General features: G+C 39.1%; 1 protein-coding gene across 1 annotated transcript in view; it reads right to left on the reverse strand.

The window, feature by feature from the left end:
* Positions 1–12,371: 12,371 nt before the first annotated feature.
* Positions 12,372–16,600, reverse strand: part of LRRC9 (leucine rich repeat containing 9) — a 78,149-nt gene continuing 73,920 nt past the window's right edge. Inside the window, exon 33 of the mRNA XM_054028604.1 lies at positions 12,372–13,587. Within this exon, the coding sequence (XP_053884579.1) occupies positions 13,548–13,587 (40 nt within the window). The 3' untranslated portion in view covers positions 12,372–13,547. The remainder of the gene's footprint in view (positions 13,588–16,600) is intronic.

A 16,600-nucleotide genomic window follows, 5' to 3' on the forward strand; every position in this document is an offset into this window, starting at 1 on the left:
ACATACAAAGAAGGAAGGGAAACTATCTTACAGTATGACCAGACATATGATTTGATAGACATTAATACATTTTTCACTAAGAAGGAAGAACATTTGATTACCTATAAAAGTGGTGGTATGGGGGCGCAGATTACTTCATGATAAATTGAGCTGAGCTGAAGAATATAAAGCATAGAATGCTGGTTTTTGACTATGGATACACATCATACAAGGGATGAAAATGGTCCAAAGCAGTACAGAAAATCAAGTAGTGGAAGCTTAATTAAGTTAGCAAGGAGTTTAAAATGAAAGTGTTGGAGAAGATCTCTTTAGAAGGGTTAAGAGAAAATACGAATCAATGATGGAATCATATTACAAGCAAAATTCAAGAATGTGCAAAGAGCCTGGCTGGTGAAACAAAAGCAAGAGCCTTTTCCCCCAATGAGATTTGGTGGAATGAGAAAGTTGGAGAGGCTGCAAAAGAAAAGAAAAGAAAAGAAGTGTTTTCAATTTTGGCAAGTGATGCTTCAGCGGCAGGATTTTCAGAAGTATAAAAAAAACCAACAGAAAACAAAATAGTGAAGAAATGGTCGCAGCAACATGAAAGCTTATATGCCTGTCTTGAAACAAAGGAGGGTAAGAACAAAATATATAGACTGGCAAAGACCCACAATGAAAGAACTAAAGATATCAGTGAGATCAAAGTAATTAAAGATGAAAGTGCAACTATGTTAATCAATGAGAACCAGAGTAAGGAACAATGGAGAAATTACTTCGAAAGTCTTATGACTGAATAGAACCCAAGAGAACCAAGCTCTCTGGGTCTGGTGGCACCAGTCCTAGAAAAAGTAGTTACAGAAGCATCGAGCAACATGAAAAATAAGAAAACTCTCGGCCCCAATAGCATACCAGCAGAAGTATGGAAGCACCTGTGGTAAGCAGAGGTGAACATATTGACACAACTGTTTAATTTTATCATGAGGACTGAGAAGATGCCTGGAGAAAGAGCACATTAGTACCAATTTTTAAGAGAAAAGGAGACATACAAGACTGTGTGAACTACTGCGACATAAAAAACTCATGAGCCACACAACGAAGATCTGGGAGATTGTTATAAATAAGAGACTACAAAGAGAAATAAAGGTCAATAACAATCAGTTTGGATTCATGCCAGGCAAGTCAGCAGTGGATGCTATCTTTGCATTAAGATTAGTTGTGGAAAAATACAAAGAGGACAACCCTGCACGTAATATTTATTGGTCTTGAGAAGGCTTCTGACCATATTCTGAGAGAAGTCATCTGGTATGAGAACAAAACAGCTACCTGAAGATTATATCAGACTTGACCAGGATATGTATGAGGGTGCTAAAAGGAGGCCATGTGGAGAAACTGAACAGTGTCTAGCAAGCATCAGAGTATATCAAAGCTTGGCACTAAGCCCCTTTTTGTTCACATTGGTGCTCAAAGAAAACATCCACAGAATGGCAACCTGGTGCATGCTTTTTGCAGATGATGTGGTGCTTGTTGGGGAGAGCAAAGAGGAATTGGAATGAGATTTAGAGAAATAGAAGTGTGCACTTGAGAGAAATGGCATGAAAATCAGCAGAAATAAAATAGAGTATATGATCTGTAGATTTGCTGATACCTTGCAGGAAGACAGTGAGACTAAGTCTGGGGCCCAGCCACTGTTACTACAGAAGTTCAAGTAGCTATAATACCGGATAATGGTGAATTCAATAACCAACTTATAAGCAACAGGAAAGGCATGGAGAGAAGTCAACAGAGTGATCTGCAATAGGAGAATGCCTATCAAATCAAATCACATCAAAAGGTAAGATCTATAAAGGACTGCAATTTGTATGGCTCCAAATGCTGGGTTCTGAAAAAGAGACAGGAGTAGAGCTTGAATACAGTGGAACTGAAAATGTTAAGATGGATGCTTGCAGTTAGAAATGAACGAATTAGGGGAAGTGTGAAAGTGGTACCAATTATAGAAAAGCTGAAGGAATCTAGGTTTAGATGATTTGGGCATGTGAAAAGAAGATCGGAAGACTATATGGGAAACAGAGGGTAAATTTAGCAGTAAAGGATAAGAGAAGGGTTGGAAGACCCAAAACTGGATAGATAGATGTCATACAAAAGGATGTGATTAGCTGTGGAGTTTTTGAGGAATTGCTTCAAGACAGACTGGAATGGAGAAGGAGGACTCAAAATGTAGCTGAAAGACCAATGAGAGCAAAAGATACCAACATGACCTAACAATCTAGCAAGAGGAGAAATGTTGTCACAGAAGAGGGACTTCCTGCAGAAGAAATGACACTTGTGGTTATTTGGGCTGTGTGATGGATTCTACCAGGCCCTTTGTGGTCCCCTGCTGCAGAACACATGGTCCTACTACACCCTGCCAGGAAAGGAGCAGCAAAGGTGGGTCCTAGAGAGGCCCCATGGACCTAGTCAATCATAGCCCAGAGCAGGTTCAGATAAAAGGATCTGCAAGGTCTTAGTGGGTCAGTTCTTGTCTGGGACCAGGGGGCAAAGAAGGGTGCTCCTCTCTGGCCAAAGAAGCTTCAGAGATAACCAGAGTTTGGTTCTGGCTGCATTTGCTTAAGATGGGATAGAGAGAACCTGAGAACTTTAACCTGAGCTAAGGGATGAAGATAAAGGGGCCAGGTGGGAAGAAGCCCAGGGAAACCGGGGCTGAAGACTGTGGTGAGGGTAAGATAGACAATTTTTATTGGACTTTTTACTACTCTGTTGGACTTTATGACATGGCTGGAGAGCCAAGCCACTGAAGATCTACCAAGTGTAGTCAACAACCTACAGAGGGAATCAGGAGCAGGAAAAGGATGGTAGCATTGCCGAGGCAGGAGGTGCTCAAGAGGTGAATGCCCCCCATTACAGGTTGTTAGTCCAAAACCATGTTTCTTTGGCACTTATACAGTAGGACAAGGGTCTGACTTGTGAGCTGGCAACATGCCATTCAAAGAGATGGGCGGATTTGTAAGTAGCCAAGAGGCCATGTAGGAGCATTGTGTGTGTACTGAAGGCAGGATTTCAAGCTCGGAGAGTCCAAACAGCTGATCAGCCTAAATGTTTAACACAACTTCTGTTTTAGGAAAACTGTTGGCTTGTTTGTACTGGGCGAAGTCAGGGATTGAATGAAGCAAGAGTGGGAATGGTAGAAACATAGTTCCTATTGTTAATTCATGTTGTTAAAGTTGGCTTAATACACACAAAAAGAGGGCAATCAAGAAGGGGAATTTCTGTTGAGTCCCAGAGAGAGTGGAGAATGAAAAAGGTTAATGGCATTTCCAGATCCTTTTGTATCTTTGTGGTAGACCAAAAATAGATATCAGACAAGTCCGCAGAACAGATCAGAAGGTGCAATGTCCTGTTCTGCAGTCTCCCTGAGACTGGTCATGTAAGGGGATGATAAAACTTACTTTGCAAACAGACTGAATGCAATAGCTGAAATGCAGCAGAAGCTAATACTGCATCTTTTCACTTAACAACAACAACAACAAGTTCCAGCAGTTTGGCTGCACCAGTGGGTCATTCCATTTATGGGAATATACTACAGGTCTGTCGCATCTTAGGCGCATTTAACATGTGCGATTTCAGCTTTACACGGTCTGCAAAAACAAAAAAATAAGAGAAATAACAATTTAAATACTGTTTCTGTAGTGCGGGCGATTCCACCCGCCATTACACTCAATTTTGACTATACGTGATTTTCGCTTTAGGCGCTGACTGCGGAACATAACCCCAGCGTAAGAGGAGACAGACCTGTACCTGTTAACATGTATGCCTTTGCGAATTCCTGACTCATCACCAGCTGGAAACTTGAGATATGAGAGTAAAAATCTCATGCCACTGTGTATCTTTCTAACAGCAATAGATTTAAATTACATGATGTCCTAAATTTAACTGAATAGAAAATTTTCAAGAATCTATTTTTCAGCTGTAAAGGACCCCAACCTTTAGAAAGTAAAATTAATTTAAATGATGTAGACCCTCACATCAAAATCCTCTTCACACATGTACACCCTCCCATCCACATTTCATCCCTTCAGATTGCAGTATGACTAGAGGATCTAGATTAGGGGTAGGCAACCTATGGCACAAGTGCCAAAGGCGGCACGCGAGCTGATTTTCAGTGGCACTCTCACTGCCTGGGTCCTGGCCACCGGTCCGGGGGGGGGGGTCTGCATTTTAATTTAATTTTAAATGAAGCTTCTTAAACATTTAAAAACCTTGTTTACTTTATACAACAATAGTTTAGTTGTATATTATAGACTTATAGAAAGAGACCTTCTAAAAACGTTAAAATGTATGACTGGCACGCGAAACCTTACATTAGAGTGAATAAATGAAGACTCGGCACACCACTTCTGAAAGGTTGCTGACCCCTGATCTAGATGTGTCTGTTCTTTCATCCAGAACGCATTAGAATCTATCTTCTAATAATTTACCCAACCTACTTTTCAAATTTCACCTTATTTTCCCTGTCTTCTTTAACTTGTTTGTTCTTCCTTTTGAAATACTCAGCTGCTCAGGTGTTGATGTGTATTGGACAGCCAGGTCTGGACTCATCCCAAGTTACTCTTCTCTGTGCTTGAATTCAGCCTAAATTTAAACCTGGAAGAATAGTCAAAAGAAGTCAGCACAAAAGGAAGAAAAAAATGCGTTCAGGGATATGTCTCAGTGATGATGATCCTTACTCAGTCACAAATTTGAAAACCAAGAGGACTGTATGGCTCAGGGGATTGGTAATCCCATCTTTTCAGTTCTAGGCTCTCATTTTGAATCCAGCCCAGGTTAGAAGTATTTGAAAGCAGTTCCTTTCTGAGAGCTGTTCAGTGTGATGTCAGTGGTCCATCCTTTGGCTTGTTAGTAGTTTCAGAAGAAAGAGCTAAGAGGCAAAATCAGTACTTGGTCCTGCTAGTGAAGGCAGGGGGCTGGACTTGATGACCTTTCAAGGTCCCTTCAAGTTCTAGGAGATAGGATATCTCCATTAATTTAATGGTCATGGAGCAGGAACTATCCACACCCTTATAGATCATCAGATCAGTGTTGAGGAATATTGGTAGGGCAATGTAAGGAATCTTGCACTGCAACATTCAAGAGCAGTATCCATTCTCTTGACAAATATGGGACTTGAGTCTCGAGGCCTGTAAACCTGGCACTTTTCATGAATACTAACATATTAAACTCTTTAAAAAAAATCTAGTGGGTAAAGAGGACCTGTCTACTAATGCATGAAACCACAGCTCTTGCTAAGTCAGCAGTGTATTATATTAGTGCCTATCAGTACCTGTTAATTTTGCGCTTTGATGGGCATGCAACTGCACTTTAAGGGCTTCTATAGGTGATGCTTAAAAGCTTAATAACTACTACATGCCTAAAGTGAACTAAAAAAATACACTGAAAGAACATTAAGGATACGAGAGAGCCAATGAAAGCAATTACAGTTCAGGATTAAACCTTTATTTGAGAACTCTAAGGTGTTCAGGACTTCCTTACTGCATGACTTTTTGCTCTGTTGTGCAAGGACCAAATACTGAATGTGGCCCATCTACTATTACCAGGGGGAAAAACAATAACAGCAGCAGCAACAATCTGACCCCAACACAATGGAGTTAAAGCAGGGGGTGAAGCCGGATCAAAGACGTGTCAGACTTTTTTTTTTATTTTATTAACTCACGCCAAAGAAACAAGGCACTCCACAAACACACATTCACACAAAATAATTAAAAGAATTAAGATAGGACTTAGTTTGTGTTGCAAACCAACATGTTCTTAAGTGGAAGTTCACCATATGTTCTCCAATACCTAGACACAAAGATGAGCCACCTTAACCTCCTTCTTAATACGCCCCATTTTGTTATGCATTGCAGTACACATTGCTGTACATGGCTGGTTTGACTCAGAGCTTTTAAGTCCTTAAATAGCATTTGTTGTGATTGTGTTAAATTATATCAACATTACTTGGCAAGAAATTAAAAAAAATTCACCCCTCTCCATTATTCTGCCACATTTTTGGTTTTGAGGAGAAAGTAATGCAAACAACAAAATGCTGAAGGTGCGAGTAGATTTAATGCAAAGATTTTTTTGGGGGCGTGGGGAGGATTATGTCTTCCTCTTTTTTTAAGCAGTCCTATTATGTGCCATGTAACCGCAATCAGGCTAACAACCACCATATGATGGAATATCTTGTAATCCGGTTGTAGGTTTCTCTCTATAGACAGTCTCCAAGTAGATGAGTTTTAAATCTCCTTAGAATTAAGAAGGGTTTGGCAACCAAATGAATTGTTTTGGAAAAATCCTCCTTTATAGATTGTGAAGAGGATAAAAAAGGGAAAAAAAACATGTCTGTAGTGGTTAGTCAGATGTTCTTTTGGAGTTACAATGATTTCCTTCTTAATTCCTCTTCTTGTTGACATTCACATTCAAAGAATAATGAGTACTATGTACTCTGCCTTAATACTACTCACCCTTGTATACATTATGAAATCTTTGCATTAAACTAACCAAATGGATTGAATCATAATGTAAGACAGACACTAAAAACAACTGCACTCAGCTGTAAGATGGCATAAAAGCATAGTATAAATTGATACACTACGGTACAAGTGTTCATAATTGCAGTACACTGTACAGTAATTTGTTTTAAAGAGGTGATTGGACCCAGACAACTGAGAGCATGCATCGTACTGGCTTAGTGGATCTGAATTGTTTTTGTCTTTAGATTTTTAATGTGTATGTACTTACCCTTTCACCAGTATAGTTGAGACACTCTGGAAAAATGTATTAGATGTATTAGTAATGCCAGGTTTAAATAATGGTAGACTATTGAACAATCAGCAGGTGATAATTTCCCAGGTGTATCTCTATTTATATATATTTGTGGATATGTGATTTATTCCTGCAAAGGCTACATTACTTAATTATTCAATTTTTTAAAGAGCTTTGGGGTGCCCCAGAAAAGATATTTATTATCTCAGAGAGGTCATGAGGGAAGCTGTTGGCTAGTACTGATAATGCTTTAATTAATACATAAAACCAGGAGACCATTCTTTACATGGTAAATTAAACAGTAAAATATACCAATTTTGACTTGATTTCTATCCCATTGAACTACCCGACATTTGCTTCAGCTTTAAATCCTTCCATTCTGGTGTTCTCCAGCACCCGTTATAGAATTGAAGCTTGCTTTTCACCTATCTGCTAACAGTTTAACATAGATGTCTGGGTCCAGTCCATTGTTCCAATTGTGTATAGTTTAAAAAGCTCTGCAGTATTTTACTCTTTCCATTGTATCTTGGCTTCCCTGAGTGCTCTGCTCGCTGCATTTTACTTGTACTGGCTCTGTTTTCTAAGCCCATTTATGCCTTTTTATTTTTCTGTACACACTTGTTCACTGGGGAGCTTAAATTGACTTCTCTCTATTCTGTATCCTTAACTAAAAATGCACCATTAAGGTTGATTGAAGTCTTTTGAAAACACTTCATAAAAAATGAAAAGCCATAAGAAATTAGGCTACCAGTGTTTGCAAATACCTGTTTTCAGCCAAATTGATGGGACAGAATAAGAAAGAATTGAAAACTTAAAAATGCTATTGATACATTTTTATATGCTGCCTATTTTTGTGTGAATTGGCAAAGTACATGTCAAACATTTTGGGGAATAAAATATTGAGAAATGTGCCATCCTGTAGGTTTTTGTTACTTAAAACCTTTTCATTTCTTAAACATAAGGCATAGCCCTAAAGAGAGGAAATGGATTAACTAACATATTTAGTTAAACAGGATATTTAGATTATCCTGTTATTACTTTCATTATTTTTTAAAGGGAAAAATAATTCTTGTTTTCAAAATGTTTCTCTTTAGTTAATATTGCCAGTCACCTAATTTTAAGCTTAGATGAGTAATTTTTAAACCACACAACATATTTATCAGGGTTAGAAAGAGTGGATAAGATATTGCTTTAAAAACTAAAACAAAAATGTTCAGTAAAAGTGAAACTTTAAGGCTTCTTTCAGTGAAAAGACTTACGTGCAATGGCTGAAAACATTAGGCATGTCTAATGTTCAGTAGATGTGCAACTAATTAACAAAGAAACCTTATTTGGCAAGTCACCCCCCAGGAGGAAGGAGAGTAATTTCTGGACAGCACATAATTTGTAAGAGAAAAATTGTATGAACATATGGAAATGAATCTTACTTTAAAAAGAGAAATATCCTGAGGGATTTGCACAAAGTTTAAAAGGAAACAAGTGCTTCAGAATCACTAGTGATTAAATTGAAAATGGCAGCTAGGTTGTCAAAGCAGCTGAGACTGCTCCCTCCAGTGAACAAGATACCAACCAATTGAGCTGTTTCTAAACTCTCCCAGTGTTGCTGTTTATTACCAATAAATATATATTTAAATGCTTTAATGATGATCGAAAAGAATAATTACTGGATTTTAAATTTCTCATGTCTTTTTTCAAACTAAAACCTATAGGTTTGATTGACAAGCTAACAGTGGGATTTTTTTTTTAATTATTTTGAAAAAAAGCTACCTATAAATTCATTTTGGCAGTAGCTCCACCAAACTGAAATGTCTAAAATGCAAACGAATTTCTCAAAAATTAATTGGCATACAATAGATTTAAAAACTCCCCCAAACTAGTTCTTCCCACCAGAGACTATTAAAAATAAATATAACCCATGATCAAACCTTTCGTTCTGTTAAATGAAAGCATAGCCACAACAATGTAACGTTATCTTTAGCAATACAATTCATGTAGGGTTTTTTAAAATTATTATTACTGTTTTATGTAAGCAATGGAAATACTGCCAGCCCTAAACTATTATTTTATGGAATACGATGCGCACACATTGCAGCAGAGTGCATGTTTTCCTTTAAGAATTCTCCCATTAATGGAGGAAAAGAGCAGCAAGATCAACAAGAAAAGTAGCTAAGTACATGGAGGTCATTCAGAAGCTATGAGTTCTATAGCAGAGGTACAAGGAAAAACTGTCAGTTTCCATCCCATTAAACAAGCTATGAGCTATGTGTTAGACTCACTGGGATTACCAGCAAACCCCTACCAAGATGTGTGCTAGCTCCTGCTCACATAGCGCTATAAATTATTCAATTCCTTTTATGCAAATAATGTTTCACAGAAGCATAGGGAATCCATAATGGGAGGAAGAGTAACATCCATTTAGAAGAATTAAATGCTAGGTGAAATGTATGACACTTGCAGACAAAAGTTATTGAAAATAGCAGTACCTTTTAAAGGTCTCCCACACACACAGACAAACACAGTTAGGGAACTTCCAGGTTTTGTTTTTTTATACATATCATGATCTGTGTATGTAATACAGCAACGGTTGCCCTTAGAGACACTCATTCCTGCATTAACAGGTATGCACAAGGATAAAATCACAGAACTGAGGCCTCGCAGAGCATTTCTTTCTGATCTTCAAATCTAAGCCTTCATTTAAAAAAAAGTGAATGTTTCTAGGAAGCCAGGCTGCAAAGGGTGTTTTTAACAATGAAAAGAGATTTTTTTTTTTAACCTTTGGGGCCACAAAAACTAAGGGTCATTTATTCACTACTTTCTCAGGTAAAACTTGCCATTTACTTCAATGGACTCACAGGGCCAAATTCATCCCTGGTGGAATCCCACTAGACTTCCATGGGCCAAATCCATCATTGGCCTAAGCAGATGCAACTCCATTGATTTCAGTGGAATTAAGCTTGCTGACTGTAATGAAGGAGGTATAGCAAAGCTACTCTGAGCACACTGTCTCTTTAAGCCTCTTCTCCTTACAAGAAGTGATAGATGTGCACAGAACACTATGGGTGCCTCCAGCCTGGGAACCGAGAGTGTCTCCACTGTTGGACTTTAAATCCTTGGTGTTGGCTCTTTTTGAGGTTTATCCCTTTTTTATGAGTAATCTAATCAGAGAGAGTCCTTGTTGAACTGCCTGTGGGTTGTGTGCCCAATTAGGCCTGGTCTGCGCTAGCAAATCAGTCTTGCTTACCTGTGTGTTAGCATTATCAAAATAAATATTAGATAACTTGATAGAAAGTGTTTAGTGTTTTATACAATGCTTGTAGGATGCTGCATGTATTGTTCTCACTCACCTATACCCCATGTTATAAAGTGATAACAAGCATGTGCATTGTAAACCTCTGACTATGTATCTCATCAAACAGGGAAAATCCTCATGTAATGCAGACGGTGGTCTCTAACAGGAAGAGGTTAAATTCTGTTTATTACATGCAAATGAGCCATTGTACAAGATCAAAGATCACAGACTTTGATAAGTGCATTCTTCCCCCCCACCCCATGAAGAAGGGACTTGGGTGGAAACTATTGCTATCAACTCGATTTCTGAAGGAAGAAGATATAAAAATGTCTCACAAGGAAAAATGATAATGCTTCTGAACTCTCACAGGGCCAGAGACTCTAAACTGAAGTGGGAGATTCCCCAGGGTTTGCCCTGACAGACATTTTGAATTGACAGGTCTCTACAACTTTGTCACTCTTAGGATTTAGTTTGCAACTCATTTGTGTTATATGCTTGCTTGCTTGAATCTGTAAATAACATTTCTTTTTCCTAGTTAATAAATCTTTAGATAGTTTATTACAGGATTGGCTCCAGGCATTGTCTTCGATGTAAGATCTAGGGTACCAAATGAGCTGGGGTAAGTGACTGGTCTCTTGGGACTGGAAGCAACCTGATTATTTTGCGATTTTTTATTTTTATTTTTTGGTTGGTGTAAATGACATTTATCACTAAGTCCAGCTTGACTGAGTGGCAAGACAGACTGGAGAACCTAAGAGGACTGTCTGTGACTCCATGTTAAGACTGTTATAGTGATCCAGGAGTTCATATTTGTTACTGGGTTGGTGAAATCGAATTATAGAACACACCACCAGTTTGGGGTATCTGCCCAATTTTTGACTGTTTGGGGGCACCAAGACTCTGCCTCAAGGCATGGGACACTTCCATTCAAAGTTATACTCGTGGCTTTCCAGATAGTTTACGGCTTGTGCAAAGTCCACATGAGCGTCCCAAGAGCAGGGATCTGTACTGAATATCCTGTCTGGACAATCATTTGCTATTATTATTGTTACCCTCATTCTCCCTTCCCCTTCTCCGTCCAATTGTTGTTAAACCCATGTATTGCATCTTGCCTTAGCATTAGATTGTTAGCTTTACAGGGAAAGGACTGTGCTTGTACAGGGCCAAGCACACGGAGGCCTGTGCATATTACCTCACTCCATGAGTAGCCAGACTGAAAACAATGAGATTACTCCCTCTTCTCCACATCATCAAACACAAACTACTGCTCCCTTCACAGCTTGTCCACTCTCATAACTTACATGGTCATCTTCCATCCCTTTTGTTCCACTAACACCAGCCTTCAGTGGCTGCTTGTGGCCGCTTTTCTCAAGCATCTTCTTCCATGTTGCCCATACTGATGGAATGATCACCCCAAAGCAAGTACCCTGTCCTCCCCGAGGTCCCGGTTACCTCTCCCACAATGCCCGTGAGAGACTGCCACACCAGACCTGCTCCTTCTCCCAATGAAGTCAGTGGTGTAGGATCAAGCCCATAGCTAGTCTATGTATTATGAAACCTGTATTCCCATTTCTGCTACCCTTGTCTCCCCCTCCTCATCCTCTTTGTTATCTGCTACACCCACCTCGTGCATCATGTCTTCATCCAGACTGCAAGCTCTTTGGGGCTCGGACTCTCTCTTCATATAGGCCTTTCCATTGCTTTTAACAGGCTTTGGCTCAAGCCCCCGGTTTGTATAGCTCCAGCATGATAGGGGCTCCAAGGCACCAACATAATACAAATAACAATGGAAATCTGTATAGGACATATGTCGCTACCTAATAACTAAGGCCCTGAACCTGCAATTTACAATGTATAGGCAGACTGCCGTGCCTATGGAGAACACTGCTGACTCCGCACAGATGCAGCAGTCTGCCCTGTAAATTGCATGGCCTAAACTGTGATCTCCCTTAGCCCAGTGTAAATCCAGAATAACTCTACTCAAATCAGTGGAGTTACTCTGGATTTACATGGGTGTAACAGAGCAGAAACTGATCCAATTTCTAAACGACTAATATGTTGTGGCAAATCTCTAGAAAATCCACAGTGCAACAAAGACACCTGGTGGCTGTCCTGCAAACTGCACATCTTTAAAATGACTACAAAAAAACAAAGGAAAATGCCACCAAAAAGGGCTATCTGACACAATCGCGTATAGTAGTGGCCTGATAAACAGTCTTTGTGTTTAGCAGCTATATATTAATTTATAATTAACTGTAAGAAACACCAATTCTTTCTTACAAATTTACAGTGCTTACAAAGGAAAAATAAAAATATATTTTAATTTTAAACATTTTCTAAGATATACAATTCTCAAGAATTACACATTTCCAAAATTCCAGAATTTTCAAAATATTAACAGATCTAACTGATGAAATTTTAAGAAAATGCAATAATTTTAGTAACCATTTACTTTGGGCCTGACATGTAAAATATATATTGTGAAAATTACATGAAGCTCTGAATGGTATTCTTTATTACATTAAAACATATGCTCTGATGTCTTTCACTGCTTTAATTTCAAAGTGTATGTAACATGGCAGTTTACTCAAATAATTATTTAAACAGTCATACTAAGTTTTTAAAAAACCAAACCAGTTTAATGGAATTTTGATGGCTTTATAACTAATGCATGCTAGTGATATCATCTGGTATTTTAAATTACTGTAATATAACTTAAAAAATAAAAATAAAGTTAAGGAACAGGTACATTTGGGTTCTCAATATTAGAGGCCATATTCTGGCTTCAGCTATACTTGCATGACTCCTCCCGACTTCAGTGGCCACACTTAATACATGTGAATGCGAAAGGCTCACTGTAGATAAAATGTCTTATAACTAAGTGGTAGACTGACAGTCATATTTTCAGATCAGTTGCCCAAATCCTGCATGGGAGTTTTGCCAGAGTAAGAATTTGCAGGATTGCTCCCTTATCTACTGATCCTGTTCCTTCTCATTTACTGTTGCAGGATGATGTACCATACTACGATTTTTTCCAATCCAGTTAAATCAAAGAGCAATTAATTCATATTTTTGTGAAAGTTCCTGAGGTTGTTGAAAAAAATCCTGTAAAAGATGGAGAGACCAAATTTTGCCTTCAGCTACACCAGTGTAAATCTGGAGTAAGTAATTACTTCAAGGGATCTTTTCCACTGAATTCAATGGATATACATCAGCATAAGTGAAAGCAGTATTTGTCTCAAGGCGTATCCATTGTTTGGATCATGATGTTCTATGTGCATGAATGTTTGCTTCACCAACCATAGGAACTTAATTCGTTAATTCACACTTTGTATCAATCATTATTAATTTTTCCCTGGCATCTGTGAATATAAACAGAACAGGACAAATTCTTCCATGGTGTAACTCCACTAAAGTCAATGGAATAATACCAGGGATGAGTTTGACTCAATACTTCACTCATGTCCATTTTTCTTATAGAAGTTTACATTCGATTTGGCTTGGAGGGGCTATTGGCTGGCATCCTGCAAGAAAGAAACATTACAAAGTCAAACCATAGTGACAGCTTTATAAAGGAGGAATTAATTTAGAGCAGTAATGGAAACAATAACTCTCAATTTTACAGCACAATAACAAATCAACTAATTTGATGTTTATTCCTATCATATGCGTAGGTAACAACTACCTTCCTATATATAATGGGTGAAATCCTGGCCTTGCTGAGCTCAGGAGGAAATTTTTCATTGACCTCACTGGGGCCTGGATTTCACCCTCTGTGCTCTGCAAATACTTTCATAGCTAATCCTATGAAGTAAGGATTATGAGTAAAATTTTCAAAAGCACCTAAATCATGCAGGCCTAGATTTGTAAAGGCATTTAGTCATTGCTTCACTCAGTGTTGCAAGGTCTAAGTGATTTAGATGGCTAAATCCCATTTGAAAAGCTCTTAAGTCACTTAGGAGCCTAAATCCCTTTGACTTTAACTTGGGACTTAAACTCACAACTTGTGCTGTGATGGGGCATACCCCACACAAGCATGGATGCAGTTAAAAATGCCAAGAGAGGCCAATTAGCCTTACACCACACCTGCTGGCGAGCTAAGGGGCAATGAGACTGAGAAGGAAGCTCACCTGAGCAGGAACAGGCGGGGTTTCTATAAAGCCTAGGAGTTGAGGCTGGAATGGGGTTGCAGGGAGGTGAGCCTACAGTCACACTCCCTGATGCAAGGGGGTAGTAGGAGCCTGAGAACGGCAGAGTAGGAAGCAGTCCGGGGAAGGCGCAGCAAAGTCCAAGAGGGATAGACCTGAATTGCTGATACAAGGGTCCGTGGATTAGAACCTGGTGTAGAGGATGGGCCTGGGTTCCCCTACCAGCCACTGTGGGAGTGGCACAGCTACTACAGTGGAGTCAGAGACTGCCTGAGACTTTGAGGAAGGTGACTCTGGTAATACCCCGGAAGAGGCAGACGATGATGACTTGGCCAGAGTGCTAAGCCACGAAGGAGAGGCACAGCAGCTTTGGACTAATGGCAGAGCGGCTGAAGTAACAGGCTGAGCAACTGCCAGATAGGGTGTGGCCAGTGGTGAGGTAATTCCTCAGCTGAGCTAAACGGTGAGTTGCAGACCCTGTGACATAGGTGCTTCTGAAAATTTTACCCTACATATGTATGACTAGCTGGTTCACAGCTGTTAAGCAAATGAAATGTGCCATTACTGGCTTAGAAATGACAACATTCAACATCTGATTATAGGTTCCACTCATGTGAATTGCAAGAACCTCGCCCAGCTTTAGAATGTGGGATTCACTTATACTCTCCTCCATGACCAGTTGATAGGACTTTCCATTCCTTAAATTCCAGCTTAAAAAAAAGTAAAAACCAATATTTTAAAACTTAGCTGTGTGCTGCTAGGTGCTTACAACCCTCTTTAGGCATCTAAATGAAGGTGTACTGATTTTCTTTTTGAAAGGTGCAGCTCCCATTGACTTGGCAGCATCTCGTTGTCATGAAGTTTCTTTTAGACTAACATATAAATTAATAAAATGTTGAAAACTTGCCATATTGATGCCTGGGATGTTTTAATATTCAACTACACTAGGGAGCAAAGATGGGAAACAAATTATATTCTGAAGGTGCTGTTTGGGATTTCACAGTTGAGGTTAAGTTCCATTTTGCACTTAAATCAGGGATTCAACCTCTTTGCTTTGTATGAAAAATAGGGTACATCTTCCCCAAATTTACAGCACTTGCTCTCTGACTACAGAATGAATTTTCGAGAATTGACAAGTAAGTCTATTAATTAGTTTATAAATTAATTAAAAACGCTGTCCTTTGAAAAATTGTAGCATCCTTTGTGAGTCTTTTCTTTGATCCATGTTATATTAACAGCAAAACAACACACTTCACATTTTTCATATATGTAAAATTAATTGAAGTCTTGTGTGTAGGCTGTATTTGAATAAATTAGGTTGTAATTAAGCTAAGTTATTACTGCTTGTTGTCTGTAATTGTTATAATTCTGTAGGTCATGGATGGCTCAGGTCAACAGCACAGATAACTCTTAAGTAGTGCTAGTGTGTCAGTGGTAAATCAGCCAATCATTCTACTACAGTTAATTTTCATGCAAATAGTGGTAATGACTCATTGGTCTGAGGAAGACTGCACACACGTATCTAAAGTTCTCATTGCTAGATTAATTGTCCCAACTGCTCTTTAAAGATTCTATTGCTGCAGGTTAGTTTGGGCAGCAGTGCTTGAGTGGAGCGAAGGCAGCAGCGCAGTGGGGAACCCCTCTGCATTGAAACACACAGCCAGTGGAACTGACGGGAAAGCCTTTAACACAGTGATTTTGGACTTGGGCTGGGCTCTCCATGAGCTCTTTGCATAGCACAATCTCACTCACTTTTAAATATAAAAAGGACTGACGTAAGTGCAAGTCAATCCACGTGCCAAGGAAAGAATAAGGCACACAGCTATAAGTGAAAAATACTTCTGCCCCAAGTAAAAATAAGTGCACACATCAGAGCAACAGCATTCTAATTAAATAGTGGGGGAGACATTTAGTCCTGCACAGAGGGCCAGCAAAAGGCCTACACACTGGGGGGTAAAATTCACTCTTTATGAATTAGCTATGAATGTCCGTTGGTCATTTCCTCAGACCATTTGCCCTGGAACATCTCTGTTAGCATGGAACTATTCAGGCAAAGGAGCCCACCTGCAAGGAAGTATAGGTTTGCGTGAGACTCTCAGAGCTCACCTTGAACTAAATCAGAAGTTGTCTAAGGTTACAGGAGTACCTGAGCCAGTCAGCACAAAGTGAACCTATTAATGCTAACTGTCCTTGAGGTATTATTTTCTATCCAATTATTTTTACTTCCTAACATTTTGATTGCCAGTGTGCTTTGAGCACGAGGGGCAAAATGTGATCCTCCATCTTCATGCAAATTTTTCTAGTAAGAAAAAGCATGGAATTAATTCTCCAAGTATGATAGGCAGAATCCTTGCTACGGAGCACATTTTGAGTTTTTCTTTGAGCATCA

This window comes from Malaclemys terrapin, chromosome 4 (assembly GCF_027887155.1).
Source record: "Malaclemys terrapin pileata isolate rMalTer1 chromosome 4, rMalTer1.hap1, whole genome shotgun sequence".
NCBI classification, from domain to species: domain Eukaryota; kingdom Metazoa; phylum Chordata; order Testudines; family Emydidae; genus Malaclemys; species Malaclemys terrapin.